At 38.1% G+C, this 24,245-nt stretch overlaps 1 protein-coding gene across 10 annotated transcripts in view; it reads right to left on the bottom strand.

The window, feature by feature from the left end:
* magi1b (membrane associated guanylate kinase, WW and PDZ domain containing 1b) overlaps positions 1–24,245 on the bottom strand; it is a gene marked incomplete at its 3' end in the record, with an annotated part of 137,367 nt that overhangs the window by 17,467 nt on the left and 95,655 nt on the right. For 4 of the 10 annotated variants that reach the window (XR_014625932.1, XM_084396112.1, XM_084396114.1 and 1 more), the window contains exons 5-14: positions 23,488–23,704; positions 22,448–22,530; positions 21,736–21,771; positions 18,456–18,513; positions 17,583–17,686; positions 15,879–15,995; positions 13,969–14,154; positions 13,251–13,886; positions 3,804–3,835; positions 1,774–2,017 (exon numbers count right to left, since the gene is read on the bottom strand). Coding sequence is in view for 9 of the 10 variants with exons in the window: in XM_084396112.1 (XP_084252238.1) it covers positions 1,774–2,017; positions 3,804–3,835; positions 13,251–13,886; positions 13,969–14,154; positions 15,879–15,995; positions 17,583–17,686; positions 18,456–18,513; positions 21,736–21,771; positions 22,448–22,530; positions 23,488–23,704 (1,713 nt within the window). The remainder of the gene's footprint in view (positions 1–1,773; positions 2,018–3,803; positions 3,836–13,250; positions 13,887–13,968; positions 14,155–15,878; positions 15,996–17,582; positions 17,687–18,455; positions 18,514–21,735; positions 21,772–22,447; positions 22,531–23,487; positions 23,705–24,245) is intronic. The other 6 variants (XM_084396116.1, XM_084396113.1, XM_084396120.1 and 3 more) reach the window with 4 other exon arrangements.

Below are 24,245 nucleotides of genomic sequence, written 5' to 3'. Positions count from 1 at the left end.
ATTCTAATGATTTGGTTCTTTTTAGTCAATCAACTCCCAAATTAATTATTTCAATGAGTTTTTAGAGAATCAAAAAAACATATGGCGAATTAGACCAATTCCCAAATGAATGACTCTAAAGAGTAAATTATTTTTAGTATATTATAGTTTTAACTTTATTATTGAAATTATATCTTTTGTCTACTAAATAAAAAAATTTCCCATTAAGGAAGAGTAGTTAAAATAATTGTTAATGGAACACTTAAAGGGGTCATTCGGATACCCATTTTCCACAAGTTGGTATGATTCTTTAGGGTGTTCATGTAAAGTTTGTAATATACTTTGGTTAAAATTCCTCAATGGTTGTGTAAAACAACACCCTTTTTAACTCCTCAAAAAAAGCTTTGTTCACAGTGACCTGTTTCGGTGCATGTCTCTTTAAATGATAATGAGCAATTGCTCAACCCACCCCTTTCTTCCATGGGGGTGTCGAATGGCTGAGGGCAGAAATATGCTAATACGGGACAGTCCGTCAGTGGTCGAGGGCGAAGCATGAGCATAATGACATCATAGTGCTCAGAAAATTCAAACGGCCTGATTATTGAGTGTGTTTAGGCTTTTTGAGGATTAAAAAAATCCTCAATTTTGTGTCCACACACTGCAAATACACAATTTATATGCAGACACCATATAAAAGTGAATTTTGCATCCGATGACCCCTTTAAAGAACTGTAATAGTTAAGAGATGTCCGAACCCAATTCTGAATGATTCCCATCCATATAGTCCCTACATCCTCCTCCTTAAGAGACTTAATAATGAGAAACCCTAACAAAAACAGAGATAATGAAGACACTCCAAGTTAGCACAATTTTTCCAACCCAAACATTGGAGTGCTCCATTCCACAGCCTCTTAACATCCGCTGAAAGATATTCTTGTTAATTAGCCCCTCTGCTCTCTGGCGCACATGAAAGTAGTATTGGATTCACTGTCTTCCACCACTACCAATTATATGCACATTTGTCAAAAAGATGTGTTCTAGAGCGCGCTGGAGCGTGTGAACGCACTGATGGCAGGGAGAAGTGTAATTGGTCAGAAGTGCCTCAGTGTTCATGTTGGCTTCTCACTGGCGGTGAGTGAGTAGGCAAAAGCAAAGTGAAGGAAAGAAGGAATGGGAAAGGCTAATGAATAGCTTTGGAAATACAGATGACAGGTTCATCTGAACACAGCTCTCTGATCACAACAAACACAGGGGATTCGAACTGACGGCTAATGCTTTACATTAGGCTTGGACAGCTATTTGGATCCTGAAAGACTACAGCCGTGTTCAAAAGGATGTTTGATGTAAATGGAATTTTTAGCGGTCTCGCCACATTTGAAACGCACAAATTACCTAACGTCACTATTTAATATACTTAATATTGAGAAACCATTAATATAATGTTTGGATAAAAATGTGAATTTTGTTGGTGTATAGATTGACTGTTAAAATTTGCATCAACTGTTAAAATCACATTGATATATAAAGACAACTGCCTTAATTTTAGACCAAACCAACCATGCATTATTTTTGTTTACACCAAGGTTAGATAATTTTTTCACCAACAAACATTTTCAATCCCCAAAATGTTGATCTAGATGTTAATATTTAGCTTAATGGCAAAGCAGAACAATCAAACAAGAAATACAGCCTGTTCCCAACCAACTAACCAAACTTGATATCCCAATACCAACCAAACATAAACCCAGTGATCCGCTGCCAATGCACCCGCCACCAGAATCCCATATTACTTACGCCTACTTTCATACATGCTCCTGGATTGGGCCCAGATTTTAAAGGGATCTGGTTTCTTCTGGAGAGTTCCGTCTACTGGAGGGTCCTGGGGCAGGCTTGGCAGGGGCTGGGAGGGTGGAGGTGGTGCGGCTGACTCGTTGAGCAGGGCCTGGGAGGCGTGGAGGGGAGAGTCGGTGTGGATGCTGCGCTGACTGGACACGCTGTGCTGGGAGCTGCCCTGACTGTCCTTGCGCTCCAACTGTTGCTGTGTGGGGGGAAAAAAATGAGAGGAAACATGAATAGAGAAGAAAACAAAAGCACCACAACATCGTCTTTAAGATGGAGTGCAAGAATTGAATAAATGGGGAGAAGGCAAGTAAAAAAAAAAAAAAGAAACGAGTAGAAGAGTTGAAGGACAGAATGACGCAAAACTCTCTATAACAATTCTGTCAGGATTCATTCAAGCCAAGAATTAAATCAACGCATTCAACTATCATTCAACCTCACCCTCTCAACAAATACCCTCCAAGCAACTCAACTCAGTATTTTTGCTTCAGTTATCACATTTTAAGCTTTTTACTTTTATACATTTTGTATAGACCTTTCTTGGTCTGATTGCATTTTTTCAGTGTGCAGGCAACTTCAGCTGCTTGATTGACATAACATCTTTTGTTCTATGCACCTGAGAACTCACTGGCTCTTCTTTTTTTGAGCGCATACAATTCTTTTCAATAATATTAATATAATAGGCTTCAAAATGAAAATTAACACTGAAATGACTATAATACACATATTAAAAAGTGGGGTCTAAAAGTCTCAGACACTAAAACTATGCATATGCAAATCAACCATATTTTAGTGACCATACTTAGTAACCATACTTAGAAAACTGTCAACAATACAACATTAAAATGAATAAGAAATATAATTCTGCACTGTTACTAGGTCACTAATCGAATAAGCAAATGACAGTGTCTGATCATGTGACTCCTTTGTACAGATGGTCAGATGCTCTTTGAATCATGGTCAAATTAAGCTGGATAACATGATTATCGTGTTTTACACAAACTTACAGCTTGAGTGCTGTGATAGTTGTCACCCAAACTGTCATGCTGACAGTTTAATTTGTAAAATCTGCACAATTAAATGATAAAATGCAAAATAGAAGCATTTTCACCCCATTGTATATACTAATTATTCTATAAATATTTTCAAACCATGTTTTAATTTAAAATGTTTATTCCAAGTAATAAATCATTATTTAACAATGACATGCTTCCAGAAGGGTTGGGTTTTTTAATGTTCTCTCCTCCACTAAGTCTTCTTTTTTAAACCCACGCATACAGCTCTACATCCTTTTGCATCCCAGCACAACCTATGAATCTGTACAGCAGACAACCAGAAATTCAGCAATAATAAAAAAAATAAAAAAAATATTCAAACCACAATTCAATAAGTAGCTAATAAATCCATCCAAATAAAACAGAGGCCATTTGAGATTTGAGAGACGCTTGTCTGGCATTGAGGACTCATACAAGCATGGACTTGAAAAAAAAAAACCAAAAAAACAAGGCTGCCATTTTAACAGAAGAACACTGATTATTGTTTCTACTGTCCACAAACTCGAGCTCAAACCCTCAGACCATCAACAGGCTGGTGAACACAAAACATTAAGCACATTTTTTTGCTATTCTGCCCCTGAAGCTCCAAGGATGGACCTGCTGGTTTCGCTGTTTTCTGTAAATCATTAGAGGGCTATTACAGGATGCCCATGTGACCAATAAAATCAGCCCTCCTCCCAGGGGTGAACACCATCCTCCCAACCCCGACCACATGGTTTCACCGTCCACTGACAGAGTGTTTGCATTGAAGTGCATATCAGATTCTCTCTGCCTGAGCAGTGACATTGTAAAACCTCTTTTGAACACTAGACCAATGCCACAGACAATGAGCAAAAGCAATCAGAAACAATGTGGAGAAGATTAATAATTAAAAAAAAAAAAGGTGGTGAAGAGGAAAGAACAGACTGAGAATGAAACATCTGTACTCACCAGTTTGGGGCTCTTCTTCGCAGGTGCCACCCCTACAGAAAGCGAAAGAGACAGAAATATTAATTGTACGCACACAAAGATTTCACCTTCCCCACAGGCACAAATCTGAAAGTAATCCCAAGACAGATGGATGACTCCAATCAGGGCGCGTAGCCCCGTCTCTCTTTCCGTTTCTTCTCTCGTTCCTTTACTCCGACAGCACAAACCATAAAGAGGGCAGCGCGGACTATCCGCATCAGAGGACCGACCCCCATTACCCTGATTAAATGCTAAGCAGACCCCATGAACTTAAAGGAACAGTTTGGTCTTTCTTATGTAAAACACAAAAGAAGATATCTAACAGAATGTCCCAGCTGCCATTTTCCATATCATGAAAGTCACTTCCATTGTATGGGCATTCTGCAAAATATTTCCTTTTATGTCTACGAAAGATTTGGAATGACATGATTCCAGACATTTCAATCCAGGGAGAAAAATCCCTTCAAACCTACCAGACACTGCGCGAGAGATGAAGACAGAAAAAGAGGAGAGCGAAAGATAGAGAGAACGAATGAGACACAGGAAGAGAAACAGAGAGGGGCTTATGCCCAGACAGGTGCTAAGCTATTACCCATGGAGAAGGAGTCCAAGATACTGAACATTAAATTATAGGCAACGGTCAGTTCCCCTCTTACTGAAACCATTTTCCAGCGTCCCTGCCCCTCGCGATGTTGTTGCCGAAGGATCCTGCATCTAGAGCCAGTCCTTGATTCTCCTGTCTTTTGAGCTTCTCTTTTTTCTCTCCCTCTCTCTCTCCTTCCTTCTTTTTTGCCCTCCCCCTCCTTGTTTCGATGTGCATCACCCTCGCTCCGTCTTCATGTGTTTGCTGCTTCTCTCTGCTACTCTCTCCCCGATACGACCGTTCTCGTGCTCGCTTTACCATCGTACTCCCTCCTCCGAACACTGATTCCCTCCCACTTCTACATGCGCTGATGTGCCATCGCCCCCTCCCACGCCTCCATCAGAAACGCTGGGTATGACAGGCCATGCATAAATTATGCATTCATACATAAATAGATGTGAACGTCATTTATTGCATAAAAAAAAAAAAAAAGGAAATAGATGAAAAACTAATGTCGGTAAGATTCATTAGTGTGATCATAAGTTGTGATTTCGCACCTGGGATCCTGATCGGTCCTCTGATTCCAGTCTGGCCTGGAAATAAGGCTGCTTACTATGAAGCCGTTCCCTTGAGAGCAAGTCGTCTGCGTGTGAGCGCGCCCACGATAACACACATGCGCACTTGCGCCATTTAAGCGTCCAGTCTGTCCTGAGCACATAGTTCTCTCTTTCAACAAAACGCTTCTACTCTTTATTCTGATACAACTTCAGGTATTCAATCGTCCTTTCCATTGCAAATTGACCTGCCCCATAAAGCCTTGCCCCCAACCTGACTCATTATCCCCAAAACAAACACAATCGTCCTCTGCAGTCTTCCGCCTCCCTCTCTTCTCTATGCCAGTCTCCACTACACTCCATTAATTGTTAAAAGTTTCTGCAGCATTGCTACACTCCCTCTTTGCTAACACACTCTCTTCATTTTTCTCTGTATGTATTCACTTTAAATCTCACACAATGGTTTGTTTGGTAGAGCAATTTTTCTGAAACTTCTGACAATGGTAATTGTAATATTGATTTGGCTAAACGTTGATAATTCTTATGATGACCTCAAGTGTAATTTCTATAATATTCTCCCTGCTCAGACAAACTATTCCACAGTGGCACAGCAACAAGAATGCATTAAAGAAAACGAATGAATCTATGCTATTTTATGAGATTAAGAGTAGATCTGTGCTGGTCTTATTTTATAACCCAGTTGAGTGTCTGGAGGTCGTTGCTTATAGAGGAGAGATGCTGCCTAATACCTTGTAATCAATCAATCCATTTCGCTTTACCGGGCACATAATGGCTTTATCTGAATCCCATAAACCAGTGCTGCTTGCTGAATGAAAAGCAAACAAAGTGACCAATGCATTAAAAGTGGATGACTCTTATTGTGATTGCTGCTTAACTCTTAAACCTGTTTCAAATCCTAGTCAAGCACTTTGAGGTAGTTTCAAGACCCTTGCCATTTCGCTCCTCCTTCCTTTGTGCAGGACTGATACCATATCAGCTCAACATCTCCACCAATTCATCATTTATTTAGAGGTTTGAGCAGAACATCAAAGAAACGACAACTGACTGAGATTAGCTATATTTCAGTTCTGCACAAAGTCGTCAAGAAAACTGGGTTAAGTAATTCAGCTCATGTCCAAAATCAAACTCAAATGAACATTATTGTTGGTGTGAGAAACTAAGCCAGTTAATAAAACCCAAGTGGCATGTGAGCTCCCTCCATAACTACTGTATGTTGAACATGCAGGAGTTAATCAGCAGGACTAGAGGTGACAGGTCAGTGGGAATCACGTCAGGCACAGAGGAGGCTAATAAGAAGGTTTAGCAGGAGAAGATTATGGTGCACTGCATGCGCACATGCATGTGCATAAGGGCATGAAGAGAGCGAAGGGTTTGTACTGGAACCATTTTCCTCTGCCAGGATGATAGGAACAGATTCTGACGGTCAGGACCATCTGTCAATGATGTAGTCTGACACACAGAGGAATGAGAGACAGTCTCCCAGGAGCGGCCGCAGGATGAATCTAGTGCGGAGAGTGTGACAGCAGACACAAAACCATTTTCATGCAAGACTATTGTGCAGTTCCAAAAACTCGTCAGATCCCTATTTGGCAGCATTCTAGGGCATCACAAACAGTGAAGTCTGTTAAAAAAGGTAGGCAATTTAATTAAGCTGCCTGCTGCAAAATTGCAGCATTACATTTATGGAGAAGGGATAATTCACCCAGAAATGAAAATTCTGTCATAATTTAATCACCCTTGAGTTGTTCCAAACCTGTATGAATTTCTTCCCTATGTTGAACACAAAAGAAGATATTTTGGAGAATATGGGTAACTAAACAGTTTCTGGTCCCCATTGACTTCCATATTAAGAAAAATACTATGGAAGTCAATGGTGTCTCACAACTGTTTGATTACCAACATTCTTCAAAATATATTTTGTGTTCGACAGCGGAAAGAAAGTCATGTTTGTAACAACATGAGGGTGAGTAAATGATGACAGAATTTTCATTTTTGGGTGAACTTTAACAAGTTCTGTCATCATTTCAAGATGGCGGACAAAGCGTGAGAGATTATAACCACACTTTCGTCAATACTGAAAAATATCAATAAAAATTGTTCAGTGTAAAGGCCCATTCACACCAAGAATGTTAACTATAAAGTTAACAACGATAATTATATTAGTGTCCACACCACCGGTGGAACTTTATATTTATGTAGATGTTGATTATAAATACACTTAAACTTAATTCAGTACTGAAAAGTATCAATAAAAAACCTTCAAGTATAATTAAAATATATTATTTTATCCAATATTGTATTTTGACACACTTTGAGATAAATCCAAGATGGAAGAAAGTGAGAGAGATGTTAAGTTAAGATGTTAAGAGAGATGTTAAAAAATACTGTTAAGTAGCAGTAATAAAAGTGTAAGACGGTGGACCAAGATACATTTTGGTTAACTTACAATAACTATACTGCACTCGTTACTGAAAAGAAATAAATTCTGATCAATTGTTAGTTCAGCCTCCAATGTGAAGCGTTATTTGTGTGCAGTTGCTGCCAATATAGAGCGTTTCAAATTGTTCTCATGACATTCCTTGTGTTTTACAAAATGGACTATTACAGCTGCCTATGTAGGCTGCTCACTAGAGAACACAGCTTATGTGTGTACGGTTGTTGTGTGTACACTGGAATAGTCTTAACATGACATGGCCTTCAATTGGAGGTGACAGGCCATGGAGTGATGTTAAAATAGCCCTGTGCATACACCGATGCACACGCGCACACACACACACACAGCTCTGATGGCTATTGCACAACTTCCCCTCCATTGCTTGTGTGGATTCAGAAGGTCCACACAAACATGTCAATCAAAAATCATTCAAGGGTAACACATAATGAAAGAATAAGATGCAGAGTGGACTTGAAAACACCTGTCTGTCTGTCTGTCTGTCTGTCCTCACTGCCTGCTGGCATTTGTTCCAGAATGTGATGCGCCTGCATGTTGTGTGCAAGACAGACCCCTCCGCTTCATCATTTTAACAGGAAACCCCACCGCAAAGTGCAGCAGAGCATCGTCATGGAAACAAGGTGTGAAATCATGCGATTGGTGGGTTCTATGCTTCCCCCTTTTAGCAAACCAAAGGGTGAGCAGTCAGGGAGAAAACGCTCCCCACAACCATTACCTAAACATATTTTTCACAAAAAATCTCTTGGTTTGATTTAGAGCCAGACAACCACTTCTTTTGGACTGTTGCTATCCCGAGTATTTGTCTGCAACACCATTCATTTTTGCTGTTGGACAAATCATCAAAAAAATAATGCAAAAAGTGCAAAAAAGAAACTTTGCTGGAATCCTTCCTTTTAAAACATTAAATCAAGTTACTTTGGCGCACACCACCAATCATGGTTGTTTATCTTTCTCTCTATGTATTTGTCCAGCCAGAAAAGAGAAACGAGACTGCAATGCTGTTCCATGCTGAAAAGACAAGCTTCGATTCATTTCCCTGCTGATTTAAGGGCCGTTCACATCAAGAACGATAAATATAACGCCAACAATAACTGTAAAGTTTTAATAATCGCTCTAATTCTGTAGGAATAGGGCAGTCCACACCACAACTATAACAATAACGAAAGAGAAAATATATTGTTGGAATCACTTTCAGAATGATCTTTTCCAGATGATGAATGATAAAAAACTTTGAAAGCCACTGATTTTAAAGAGCTCAAGCATTTAAAACGACATGCACCGTGAACACAGCATGCACATATATTAAACAGAACGTTATCGTCAGTGGTGTGGACACTGTAATAAATGATTTTTTGAAGTTGAAAATAAAACAAAAATTATTGGAGAACATTTTACAAGAACATACCATTTCAGTCTTTATACTTCAAAATTACATGTTTAAATAAATGTGTTACTTGCCGTTTCATTGTAATTGTGAAATGTACTAGCAATTTCTGAGTAAAAATTGTTTTTATGCCTTTTTTTTTTTTTTTTTTACAGCGTAATAAAGTTATGGTTATAGTTATCTTAGGGTGCAAGCATGAGATTTCTTAAGAAGCTGACCAATAATGTCCTACTGGTTAAGCTAGTTAAGATGACAGTTGGGAATCAGCATCCAAAACACAACATATTTTGGTATTTTCTTATCTTAGTGTGTAATTAAGCCTTAACACACTTATTTGGATTCTTAGAGTATAGCAGCTAATGAGACCAGACTAGTTGATGCCTGTGTAGAAGCGGTTTCATTACTGCTGGGGAAATCAAGATGTGTGCTGTCATGATTGATGTCTCATAAAGGGAGCGGATCAGATAGTAGAACGCACCTTTTCATTTCATCACGCAATCCATAGCTGGAGCATCCCTCACTTTCTTTCTCAAAGCTTCAGATTCTAATAAATACCATCAGGAAGAATTGCAATGAGGCAAGAAATGGCCTTCTATATGTCGCAGCGCTAGTAATTCCACACTGACGTAAATACATAAACACACACACACACTTCAGGGAGACAGAATGGACCTTTTGGCCACTAACTCAAAGCCATGATCTATTCAGCTTGCAAACGCACATTGTGTTGAATTGATTACTCCAAGCATTACAGATGCATGAATCTACTTTATACTGAGTGTTTGCGAACGTGACATTTAGACCTGAACAGCTGAGAAGCATCTAGAGAAAAAACAGATATTGGTCAAGCCTCATGGGGGGAAAAACGATGACAACCACAGGTTTTATTCTCTCTCGAGCATCAGATAATTTCATTACGTTTGGTTCTTAAAGGAGTCTCAACGTGACTTTTTGTGGTAAATTATTTGTAAAAAAAAAAAAAATTATATATATATATATATATATATATATATATATATATATAGATAAAATAATAATAATAATTATTATTATTATTATTATTATTTATATATATATATATATATATATATATATATATATATATTTTTTTTTATATATATAAATTTTTTTTTTATATAATTTACCACAAAAAATCAAGTTGTGATATATATACACATATATATACACATACACATCAATTTTCCAGAAAACCAGTAGAGCCAGCAGTGCATCTCCTGCAATAAGAAATGTGTTTTAATAGGCCAAACATTCTGCAATTTTAAGATGTGAGTATGTGTGCGTACAGTATATATGTTTTAAAGGAATGAAGAAATGTATATCATGTTTAATTCTACCCATTAGATCTTTCTTCGGACTCTACTCTAATTAGTAGGCCAGTGATGGGTGAGTGCTGATGAAAAGGAATGGTGTGTGTGTGTGGTGGGATTTGTTGCCTGACATCAAGGCCAGCAATTAAAGGTGAGGTGTGAGCACAGAGAATACTTAAAACATTCCAGACACATTTCACAGGCATTAGAGAATGTCTTTGGTGTGCACCAGCATGAACCACTGAACTTGGATTACTCCAATGATAATTAAAGCGGTTTTAAATGTTTTTTTTTTTAAATCTTTTTACCCTTACCACCATATAATGTTAGTCAAGGTATTTTGCACCAAAAAACAGTCAAAGTTTAGCATTAAGTGTTCATTTCCCACCCTTTCTTTGAACCTTAGAATTAAACATGCAGTTTTTTCTGTAAATATAAATGTTGGCAGGGCAAGTAAAAATCTGAACTATAGCAGAATAAAATACTTACTATTGATCTCTGGTTGTGCTTTAAAAATGCATTGCAGTAGGCCTAAGCCACATATAAGCCAGATATAAAACAGGCCATTTCTGTCCTGCCATCTTATTTTGCTTCCTGCAGTTTGCGCATATAAGTTATGTGACGTCAGTTCAGTAGGCCATCAAATCCTAGCGGACAACTTTTTTTGCTTTACTGAAAACAGCTAGGCGGCAGTTCTATTGATGAGTCATAAACAAATAAGCAGTGCATACTCTTTTGTTTACCTGCTGGTAACTGTCCCAAATGACAAATGGGGACATTTTTAATACAACAGGCTCTGGCCTTGCAATTGGCATGCAGCAATTTCATGGCCCTGTTAAAAGCATTTACACAAGACAGATAAAAGCGCTTTCAATTCATCAAATTAATAATCCGAGTGCTAGGCTCTGACTGAATGCCCTGTGTACAGGCAAAACCGGAATTTGAAGCTCTGAGGTTCTGAAAGGGATTTGTGTGCAAAACTCTCTCAAACTGTAACTTTCTATGAGGAGGAACTTCTTTCTTTAACAGTCATAGGCTGGTATTTAATGCTTTCTCTCATTTCACACATGCACACACGCGAGTCTCTCCATTCCTCTTAAGTCTGTCTCTCTTTGTTTCTTTCATTCACTTTTGCTGTCTCTGGACTGTAGAGACAGCGGTTTTCCACCAAAAGCAGGTAACCTTGACATTTCTATCTCAACTTCCTCTTCCAAAATTCAAGACAGAGAGAAAAAGCTGAGTGGAAGTGTCAGATGAGGGTTAACAGACAGCTGATTTTGGTGGCCCTTGAGGGAAAAGCAGATGTCACAGACTTCATATTCATGATCGACACAGACCTCTCACCCGAGACTGTCTCTGTCTGGACACATTCCTGTCATTCTCTCTTCATCTCAAGTGCACAAGCTCTCATTCAGGAACACTGACTGAACAGCCTATTCTCTCACTCTTCCCTTGCTTTACACTCAAGTAGTAAGACTTTTAAAGGGGTCATATAATGGTACATGCACTTTTACAAGTTGATTGTACTGAAATGTGTGTTGGCAGTGCCTGTACACAACCATCATAAAATTATAAAAATCCATCCAGTGTTTTTTATTAAATCTTCTTATATGTTTTCCCCCATTTCAAATCAAGCCGTTCGATCTTGTGACGTCACACGGTCGGACGCCCCTCCCACGATTGTTGATTGACAGCAGCGTTTCAACACAGACCCGCCGGCGCGGTCATTGTTGATACGCTGGAGCACTGTCTATGAGCAGAATGGCGTCTAAGCGATTGTGGTGTTCTGTTCTTGGGTGCAATAAGGAACACAGCAGTCATTTTGATGTTCCTAAATCTGAACTGAGTAAAATGAGTGTTTTCTTACAATACTAATGAGAATTTTTAATTAAAGTATATTACAAACTTTTAATTTAGACTCTAAAGAATCATATTAGCTTGTACAAAAATGGCATTATATGACCCCTTTAACAATCTCCATAAAGTCAGGTCCACATTGCAAGACCCTTTTCACATTCCCAGGCTTGGAACACCAAAAGAAACCAGTACCACAGTAAGAAAAAGTGAGAAAGAAAGTGTACTAGATTTATAAAAGCAGAAATATGTAATCAAAAAGGGCCAAAAAGCACCCACTTAAACAGGATACAACCATCTGGCTGACTTTTAAACCAACCAATCACAGTTCATTATTTTACATTTAGGAGTGAGAGAATTTAAAATGGAATACATCTCGAGGAATAGACAGTTTTCTTGATAGGGACGCTGCTTAATATATACTATACCATTCAAAGGTTTGGGGTCAGTACAATTGTTATTTTGTTTTTTAAATAAACTAATAGTTTTAATCAGCAAAGACACATTACATTGATCAAATATTAGTTTATCTAATAAATGCAGCCTCAGTGAGCATAAGAGAGAGACTTCTTTCAAAAACATTACAAAACCTTTTTCGACCCCAAACTTTTGAACACTAGTATATCAGTACCAGATTGGATTTTGATCTTTTTTGTTATTTTTTTATTTTTATTTTCAATCCATTTAACGAAATAGCATTACATTTTAATATCAGCTATTTGTGGGTTATCAGTCATTATGATCATTTAATTGTACTGGTCAGAATTGTATTATCGGTGCAACCTTAAAGGGTTAGTTTGCCCAAAAAGAAAATTATCCCATAATTTACTCACCCTCAAGCCATCCTGGGTGTACATGACTTTCTTCTGTCAGCCAAACACAATTGGAGATATATTTAAAAAATATTCTGGGAGTGAATAGTAACTGAGATTTTGAAGCCCAAAAAAGCGCATCCATCCATCATAATCCATACAGCTCGGGTCAGAGTTCACTCTTCGGTCCGAACTCGACTCGCATACGGCTGATCCCCGAAAGCAAGTGATTATAGTGTGCAATATGGATATTTTTTGTACAAAAATGCATCGCTTCACTTAAGAAGGCCTTTATTATCCCCTGGAGTCGTATGGATTATTTTTTTGATAGTAAACCTTTAATGAAGCCATAAACCCTGTTGACTTCGACAAATAGAATTAAACTAAACTAAAACTAAACAAAATTAAATTAAAACAATAAAAAAAAACTTGTGAGCTCACCTCTTTGTACCAGCATGGTCACCTCACTGCCTTTGGGGCACTTGCTGAGCAAATCGACCACCTGATTGTGAGTCAGGTTCTGCACGTTCCTCTTGTTCACCTCCATGATGATGTCCCCCTCCCTCAGGCCTCTGCATCGTGGGTAATCCACTATCTGCTTCACTCGCTGGCCTCCCCCAGAAGGGCTGTCCGCTATTGTGAAGCCAAATCCTTTATCGCCCTTCTCCATATGGACAGTAATAAGCTCGGGCTGGGTTGCAATCGAAGATGCCAATGTCACCACGTCACTGGAATAACCGTGAGAGCCATTGGAAGCCACCTCCGCTGAAGGGCTATGGGGGCGAGGTGGGTCGCTGGAGCCGTTCAAACTACCACCGCCACCTGTAGTTTCGCTCCCGTGGCTGGAGGGCGAGTCATAGCTTTCTTTTCCATTGACGATGATGGGTTCCTTGTCCAGAATGGCCACAGAAGTCACCAGGCTAGTGTTGGGGTCATCAGGGTCAAAGGGTAATGGGTAGCCACGGCAGAGTTCAAGGTCGACCATAGAGCCGATAGGGATGGACTGGAAGATCTTCACAACCTGGGCGTGTGTGTAACCCAACACGCAGGTGTCGTTCACACTCACGATAACGTCACCTGAAAAAGCAAAACACGTGTTGGCCTAAGAACAAAGATTACAGCACAAAGATGTGTTATGAGACCACAGTTTCAGATTTACCTGTTTCCATCTTTCCGTCCAGGGCAGCTGGTCCATCGAGCACCAGACTCTTAATCTGCAGGAACTCATCCGGTTCATCTCCTCCTACTACGGTGAAGCCGAAGCCACGTCTGCTCTTCTTCAGCTTGGTGTTAATGAATGTTCCCTTCAGTTCTGCAGGGTTCCTTGTGAAAAATGGCTTCCCTCCTGCAATAAGAAAAGCATTGCACAATTTGTGAGCTATGGGAAAAGGTGAAGGTAAATCTGTTGGCCCCTCGGCATGAGATGATTATACCTCTGTGTGTTAAAACAGCAAATCTCAAGAACATTTTAAGTTTCAAGAAGAAGCTGCACTACAAAGTTAACTTACCAACCATAGGGTAATTAAGTAGGCTAAAAAAAAGCAAGATACTGTTGTTGTACAAACTCGGATTGTCTGTCTATCTATCTATCTATCTATCTATCTATCTATCTATCTATCTATCTATCTATCTATCTATCTATCTATCTATCTATCTATCTATCTATCTGTCTGTCTGTCTGTCTGTCTGTCTGTCTGTCTGTCTATCTATCTATCTATCTATCTATCTATCTATCTATCTGTCTGTCTGTCTATCCATCCATCCATCGTTCTTTGTCAGTCAACTAACTAACTGTCTATCCATCTTAACGCTTTATAGGCCTTAACTACACAGGGTCTAAACCACCTTTTAAAATGTTTATCTGTCAAGCCAACATCCAAGTTTGTGTTGACAAACCTTCCTTTTTTTACATTTTAGCATTGCTCTGTCAGAAAAGAAATTAACAGTGTGTACTTCTCAGGATATTTTTGTTAAATAATCACGTTGTGCATTATTATAGTTATTCAGGTAAATGGTCAAATGAATGTTAGTAGATGGATCAGCTGGTTATCAGTCCTAGATCAGAGCAAAAGTGGCGTTAGTACAAGATACAAGAGAGAATGAGAGGAGAGAATAGAGGAGTGAGCAGAGAAGAATGGTGTGATCGGCTAGAGAGATGATGTGTGATCTGTTCATGATGGTCTGTCATGTCAGAAGGATCAGAGAAAGCTGCAGAGATACCCTGAGGAGAGACACACTGCACACTGAATGCAAATGGCTGGACATGATAAAGATATATATGAGAGAGGGAATAAATGATAGACAGAGCAACAGAGCTGTCCATAACAGTAAAATCTAAATGCACACAAGCACACAAAACTGCATATGCAATGGGGTCCAAAAGTCTGAGACCACTAGTGAAAATGCACATATTTCTATTTGTTGAAAATTTTCATTACAAATTATATTAACATAAATATTGAGTGAAAAGAACAGAACAAATAACACTAATTTCAGAAAGTCTTAGAACAGAAAAAATGCAAAAGATTTCAATTTTGAATCCCACACTTTCAAAATGGACTTTTATAACCCCACAGTATTTAATCCTGAACGTATCCATATGTATCCTAAACATATTTGATCCAAGATCATTTTTTTCCCAACATACTTGTTCTTTAGTACATAAGCCTTGGTTGGAATTTAATGCGTCAAATCATTCAGAATATTTTGAAACGACACCATTTCTCTTCATTAATTCAACACATCCTTGACTTTGACCATAAAGCATATTTTGTATGTGATCCTAGAAAGCACCACAGAAATTGAATGAGTGCCCACATTAAGACGCAAGAGACATGGCAAATGGTGTGAGGGATAACGCAAAATTCTTCACTTAAAAAGAGTGTTTGCTAATCTTTAAACAAGTAGCCTATCATTGGGTGTTCAAACAATACAGGGACGGAAAAGACATAGAGCTGAGGGAAGGAAGATTTGGAAAAAGTGAGTGAATAGTGAATGTCCACAGAGGAATACGCCACGTACGGGTGTGTATGTGTTTGTGTTACAAACAAAAAAGGAGGCAACACATACGTTTAGCCACCAGTTGGGGTGGCAGTGGAGGGGCGGTGCCGGGGTCTCTGTAAGTCTCTTGGTGGTTAGCAGCATAGCTCGCTAGCGGTGGTCCTGAAGAATGCTCCTCTATCCATTCTGAAAGAGTGAAGGATGCACTTCCTTTTTGTGTGTTTCTCAAGTCAGTCGCACTTCCTGCCTATTCAGACTAATACTGAGGCTGTGCAACCACCAGCTTTAGACCTTTACAGCCCCCTACGGTGTCCTAACTTTCTCTGTGTAAAACTTGCATATTGTCAGTACTGTATCACAATCAGTGGCAGAATGAGATACTTGAACTTGAGGGTGAAGAAGTTATTAGGTAATCAAGAAAGCAATTTTCAGCTGAGTTGGCTGGGAACAAGACCAAGGCAACCTGCATTTCAGTAGAACTTTCTAGACCGTTTATAGAATGAGGTGAGACTCAAGCAGCCTTGAAAGTCAACATGAGCTCATAGTCAACCCTATTCCCTTTCATAAAGAGAAAGCAACAAACCTGTATGATTTTCAGAATCAGAATCAGTTTATTGGCCAAGTGTTACGTGCACGCACACAAGGAATTTGTTGGGGTAGAGGAAATGTCTTTCTTCTGTGGAACATTAAAGAAGATTTTTTGGTAACACTTTATTTTACAGTGTCCTTGTTACGTATGTTACATGTACTTACCATAGTAATAACAGTAAATCATGCATAATTGACCCTACCCTAATCCTATAGTAATTACACGTAGTTGCCTAATATTACTCAGTACTTAAATATATAATTACACTGTAACACAATGACACCTTAAAATAAAGTGTAACCGATTTTTTTCCTTATTTTCCTTTTGTGGAAGTCAATGGTCACCAAAACTGTATGGTTACCAATATTCTTCAAAATATCTTCTTTTTGTTTGGAAAGACATGAGGGTAATAAGTAAATGAAGACAGAATTAAAAAACATTGGGTGAACTATCCCTTTAAATAAGAAAGAAAGAAAGAAAGAAAAAGAAAGAAAGAAAGGAAAACATTTTAAGTTCAATCAACTTGGATGTTTAAGTCTTTTCAACTTAAATTACATTAAACTGACTTAAACAAATGAGCCGTTATCTTGTATAACGTATAAAGATATATAAAAAAAATATTAAAATAAGTTGCTTAACTTATTTTGATGAGTGAAAGCAATGTAAAAACATATGTCATAACTTATTGATCTTATCATTTTTTACAATGTGGGGTTGATTATGAGTTCATGTTGACTTTAAAGGCTACTTCTTTTTTTCTTTTCTTTTTGAGAAAATTCAGTTTCAATCGAAAAATGTCATATTATGGAAGTAAAATGGGTTGCAATTAGCATTTCATATTGACTTTAATACCATTTGCTCCTGGTAATTAACTGGGAAAATCCTGATTTATATACAAAATACAAAACAAGATATATATATATATTACAAAAAGGACCACAACAAATAGTCATTTGTCGACTTCTCTTCAAAAAAAAATCTTTTTACAAAAAAAAAACTAAAGCAGTTATTTCAGCAGTAATGAATCTGTGAAATAGCTAAATTGAAAACATTAAAAACTTAAGTCATGTGATGATTAACAGTTCCAAAACCAAAGCATCAACAAAACTCTAAATGACAAACATGGACAATCACAAACTTATAGGAAAAGAAAGAAATGGCGGCATGTTGGGCCTTAAACGAACCTTGGATATACCGCTCACCTTCAGCGGGCTGAGACTGCTCCAGTTGCTTCTTCCTTTTAGCCTCCAGAATTGGGTTCTCATACTGCGTCTTCCTGTTAATATGGCTGGGAGGTAGAGAGAGAGAGAGGTAGAGAGAGGTGATGTAGATGAGTTAGCAGAGGACACAGTCAATAACAGAGCCAGAGGGAGAAATAGGAATTAGAATGAGAGGGCAGGTAAAGGTTGAGCAGAAGGAGAGCAGGTAAGTGGACGAGAAATAAAGTGAATTAATTCAGAGAAAAGGCAATAAAGATGGCTTAAACTATGGCTGAAGGCCTCTGCATTCATTTAAAATTGAGCAAAAAAGTATGCTATTCTCTCTCATCTTATGTGCTTAAGAGCAAAATCTGTCTACTACACTAGGCAAGCTCAACAAACATGAATCAAAAGCCAAAAATAAAACCCCATCACCACATTTACCAAAAAAAATACAGATCGCACCCAGCTGCGATCCAGGCTACTTTCCAAAAGGCCTGTGCAATTTACTAGGCAAATACTGCTCAAAACATACATAAACATTTCCAAAGACAAAAACCGAAAGGTTTCCTGCCTCGGAGGTATTGCTTTGAAACAACATCAAAACATATGAATGCATTCATATTTATGCACTACAAACCCAAGGGTCCCCCTGAAGGGGAGGGAGCGATAGAGAGAGGGAGAGAGAGACAGAGAGAGAGAGAGAGAACAAGATTTCAAAATGGTAACAGTAACAAAGGGTGTGTACAGCCGAAATGGAACAGGCACAATCGGAGGGATGGCAGCAGTCTCTTTTATGCTTCAGGGTGATGTCATATATTAAAGATGATTTGAAGGTAATATTGATGAGTCACTTACTCAACATAATACACCCCATACACTGGATCATCGATCTTCTCCCAGCCTGTTGGCAGCTCTGGAAACGGAGCAAAACAGAAGAAATGTTCAGCTCATTATAACTCATTTAATAAGGCTTTTATCAAATACTTTGTCATTTGATGTCTTGATTTTTCGACCAAACTAACAAGCCGGATATTTTAAAACTATAATGACCATGTCGAGCAGATTATATCATTATAGCATGCAAATTTAATCTTAACTGCATTATTTGTCTGTTGTTGTTTTTTTTTACATTTACACAACTGCACTACAAAATGTATGATTCTGATTGGTTGCCAGATGTTCTAAGTTATTGGTTACTGTCATACACTGAACAATTTCAGCGATGTAAAAGAGCCGTATTGTCTACCACAACAATATAAAAGAACTATAAAAAACGATTTCTCTGTCTCTGTTTCCAATAATGGCTTGAGAACAACCCCCCGCTGTTAAAGTGATGCTTCTGAATCAGTAAGAGACTTGGTTGACTCATTCAAACTAGTAATAATGGCTTGATGCTGAATCAGTGTTCTACACTCAAATGCATTAAAGGATTTTGCATAAAAAAAATGTTTAAGAAGCACATGTACATGAGGAAATCCATGGTAAAATGAAGAATAATTGATAAATGGAACACATACTTTTTGAAAGTAATGCACATTCTGCTTGCTGCGGAAGCACTACCACCATTTTCAATAATTCAAAAGAGATGATTCCAATCTCAATGTAATAAAAACATTGCTTCATATCCGAGAATCCGTATTAACTGAAACATCAGACTAAAGACGCAGAATACGCTGTTAACAGGATGAAGTTTGTATACAGGTCTGCCATTTGTCTTCAGGCACAGGCCCTGACAAAAATATTCCCTGTGATATTTACATAAAAAGCAATGCATTCCCCATCATTTCCAAATCTCTTGCCCTGCAAACAACAAAAATGCGAACAGCTCTGGAAATTTCAGGCAAAGGTTGACAAGTGTACAAAAACAACAGAAGATATTCAGAGATTTGATCGTGACGCTGTTAAAAGATACACTCCATGTCTTCTCTAGAATAACGGAATAATCATAAAAAGGCTCTGTTGCATTTGACATTGAAATGTGCTTTCATGCATTTGAAAATATTGCTTTTTTTACCATAGCAACCCCTATTTAGGCAGAAATGTCGAAGTACCAGGGACACAGAGCTGTATTAGCATAGTGCCTGCAGCACACAGGAAACTCGTCATCACACCCACCATAGAAAAGTTCTATATTGTGCGTGTGTGTGTGTGCGCAACAAAGCAAGAACTCATTATCTTTCCCAAGCAGCAGCAGCAAATAAGACTGTCTCCTGTACTGTCCTAATGAAATTATAAATGTCAACAAACACTAATTACTTACAAATAACGATCTAACGGTGAGCGATTCTCTCAGCAGCCTCTGTCTCATATATCTTCATGAGTTTCCCATAATTAATCAACGAGTGTTTTTGGGTGTTGGGTGAAATTTACGCCATTTTGTGCAGCTGTGTAATAGACAAGCTGTCACAAAATCATTGCTATGCTGGATAAAGGTGAAGCGTGCAATTTTTCCATTGTCAAAATAATTGAAAAGGCTTAGAAAATGAATATAACTAATCTATTTTGTAGCTTGATTTACCCAAAATGTGTAAGCACTGGGATTCTCTGGTGCTTTCAAAACATTAGCTTTGTCCTGAATGACATACTACACACTACGCACTATGTACTCTATTATCTAGTGTATAAATGTTAAAAGTTTATATTTGTCATCCAACATTGCAAAATTTGCAGTGTTAACTAACTACTCACTATTTTTTACTACAAAACGGCATAGAATAGTGTGTAAATATGCAAACTGGGACACGCCTATTGATCTGATCATTTGGAGGTTCAGACCAGACTAGCATAACAACAGAGGCAACCAATGGTATGATTTGGGGGCGTGGTTATGTGTTTGTCTGGCCAATAGCAGCAAGGGGGTGTGTTTGTGGAAACCTGTTTGAAACCATTATTATTTTTGCAACTAGACTTTAAAATAAGGTCCCGTTACTTAACGTTAGTTAATGAATTAACAAACAATGAGCAGTACATTTATTAAAGGTAACTGTTAATTCATGTTAGCTCAAGTTCATTAAATAATATTAACAGATACAAAAGGTAACTAATGTGGTTAACCAATGTTAACAAATGAAACCTTATTGTAAAGTGTTACTTTTTTATATAATTTGTTATGAGAAATTTAAATTTCACCCAACAATACATAATTTACAAATTATTACTATATATATATATATATATATATATATATATATATATATATATTTTTTTTTTTTTTTTTTTTTTTTGTGAAGAAGAAAGCCTAAACGCCTACCAATAGCAACTGCTCAATGGTGCGTCCTGTCCTTCCCCCACATCATTACTGCGACTCTACTGACAAATTGGCCATTAATCTGTTTGCATCCCATCGTCCCTCTCTACAGGATCAAGTCTCTACTGTGTGACTGGATACTCTCGTACCTACTGCCCACATCCCGCAGTCAAGGCATCAATTTAATGGCTCCGATTTCTCAAATCAATAGCTATTGACCGTGCTCTTCCAATCAGCCCGGACACAAACACAGACCTCCTCAAGGCCACTGCCTGCATCACCCAATCCGTTACTAATGATGAATCAGCCCTTCAATTACAAAGGCACACTGAACAGCAGAGAGAGCTCTGCGTGCTGCGTGCTCTGGCGATGGTAAAACTGATTAAAGCAACAAATTATTCAATGATTTGACTGCCACTGTTAGCTCGACATAATAGTTTCGGATCTCTTGAGCTATTTTGCATGCATAATGAAAACGGAACCACTCCCAGCTGCGAGAGTCCTGAGTTAAACTCCAAACGCTTCAACGGTAGAAATAGTAACAATGAATATTTCATATCATGCAGTGCCAATGACAACACAAATGAACCTTGTTTAAAAAGTAATGAAATGTTTTTTTACGGTCATTCCAAAATGAATACCAAAGAACTAGATGACAGCAGTACTTAAACATGGTGGTGCATTGTGGGTAAACGTTGCCCTTTGCACTGATCAACTGTGAGGTCCGTTTTCATAATCAGTTCCAGGATTTGAGCGGAAAAAAAACCTCGTCCCAAAGCAGCACAGAAGGATCGATCTACCCCACGACCATGCAGCTTGCATATGTCTTGCAACATGCATATGTCTACAGGTTTAAAAAGAAATGTTCCCTATGGAATTGTGGCCTACCTAGCTCATTGTCCAGCTCCTCTGTATGTACCCCTTCTGCACGAGAGGGAGTAAAAGGGGAGCAGGTGTGCACAAAGTGGGGCGAGAGAAAGAGGGGAAGGGTGTCAGAGAGGCAGAGAGGGTTAGTTGATAATACAAAGCAAAATTACAGCTCAAAGTCTTACAATTAAGCCACCATATTACATAAGCAGTGGAAATGTTTCATTAGTGCCATTTATTAATAGCAAACTGATCTGGATTGTGTGAGAATCATTGTGAATTATTGTGTGAGATCTGAAATCTTATTTGGCATAATCATAAAACCGCTCTGGAAATCATTCCAGATTCCACCACACAGGGAAATTGGCTTTAGAGGTTATTTGTTTGTGTGAGGAGATTCAACACAATCCAGACAGACACTCCTTGTATTATATCAGCTGCCTGTCACATGGTGAGAGTGTCTGTAAGACATATGACAGCTCAAGAACGCCATCTACAGGCCATCACGAGATTACAATGGACAATATGAGGCACTTTTGTGCATGAGCCTGATTAATAAAACTGAATGTGACAGATATTATTTAAAATGTTAGATTTTCTACATTAAAAGCATATGAACAACACCCGAAAAACCCTCACAAGCAAGCGTTATGAATGCATAATCTAAAAAGCACACCATGAAACTGATATTTGCACAAGCAAACCGGACAAAAACTCAACCACACGTCCGTACCATCATCTTCACATTCCTCCAGGGGCTTTTGAGGTTTGTCCAGGCATCGGGGGTCTATCCAGGATGTTGTCTTTGTGTTGTGGCTAAGAATAGATGCAGAACGCAGACAGTGAGGCATTGTTCTAAGAGATGCCTTCAGAACAACATCCTGTGGCCTCTTTTCTGCATCCCAGAAGGCAGGAAAACATATACTAAAGATATCACAATGTTTGATACTTCCTGCCTTGATATCTGAAAAACCGCCAGAAGCAATTTCTAAACTTAAAATAAGAAACATAAAACCACTGCAACCTAAGATATTTATAGTGCAACCTTTGTCTATACATAAACCTATCTAAATATACTAAAAATGGTCCCAAGAAGTATTTGAAAAAGACAATTAGGTTACACTTAAAAATGTATGTATTTCATTGCATTAGATGTGGCATCTGCAAACAACTGATCTTCAAACTTTTCTCAGATCTAATTTCACTTCTGTATGGAGGCCAAAATGTGACACTCATTTAATAAATCAGTAAATCTATGTTAAAAAATCAACTGATAAACTATCAAGCAATCAATTATAAAAATTCTGATAAATATATTAAAGAACTCACAGCTTAAAAAATAATAATAATACGTTCACTAATTATTAATGTAGAAATAATGATAAAAAAATTAAAATATAGTTAGTCAAATTTTTTTAAATTAAGATACATTTCTCTATTAATGATTTTTTAAAATGAATTTAAACCAATAATTTGAATTGGTTTAATGCATTTTTAATTTAAACTTTTTTTCTCATTTATTTTTGTCTTTTTCTTATTCATTTATGTTTTTAATTGATTTTAAAATTGATTTTACTATTTTTTTAAATTATTTATTCATTAATATTATGCCAATATAATTGCCTTTCAGGAGGACATATAAAATATCATTGCTACTTGATATTTTGTTATATAAAGCAAGCATTCGTGCATTTTTAATGTGTGCAGCGTCCAAAAACTTTTCAAGGCCACTGTAAAAATAAAAGTGTCATGAAGATAGTAGTTGGTTCTTACTCTATAAAGTAGACCTCTCCGTTCTCAGTGTAGGCCATCTCCCAGTTTCCAGGCAGAGGCCCCAGAGGGTCCTCTTCCGTGGGATAGCCGGGGTGTGTGTGTGTATTCTGAGAGCTCTCCGTGGTTGACGCCGAGGTGTTGTTGAGCCCGTAGGGTTGAACGTGATCGCGGGCGTAGGGCCGCACGGAGGGGTGGTCGTCCGGTTCACTCGAGTCTCCTGCATGCACACATAAAATTAGTACACAAAGACAGACCCACTCAATTCAACATGAGGCTCTGGATGAGAAATGCATCCCAAATAAATGTGGCAATGTACTTTTGCTAATGCTAATGCTTTGGAGAGTGGCACCAGGCCCCCTCCCTCTCACTTCCTGTAAACTCTGCAGTGATCAAACACCATTCACACTATACTATACACAAATACACATACCGACACATGGTTGTCTGACACTTTCCCACCCACACCAAAAAATGAACATCACAAACATCCCCTCAAATCAGTAAGAGTGTAAACAATTAAACACTTAACCTTCTTAACAAAACGACTCTCAGCTAAATTGCATGGCCCGCCTGACTGAAATAGCTGCTTTAAATTAAACCACTCTTCCAAATTTAAAGGCGTGAACCTGTATGAATAGGACAGCTTATTGCCTATTTTAAATGAAGTGCCCTAGAATTAACTTAGATATTGAACAAAACATGCAATATAAAATATTATAATTCCCTTGAAGTAAAATATGTGATTACAGCCTGAAGTG

This window comes from Rutilus rutilus (genome assembly GCF_951802725.1).
Source record: "Rutilus rutilus genome assembly, chromosome: 22".
Taxonomy (NCBI): Eukaryota; Metazoa; Chordata; class Actinopteri; order Cypriniformes; family Leuciscidae; genus Rutilus; species Rutilus rutilus.
This window is presented reverse-complemented; position numbering and strand designations above follow the sequence as displayed.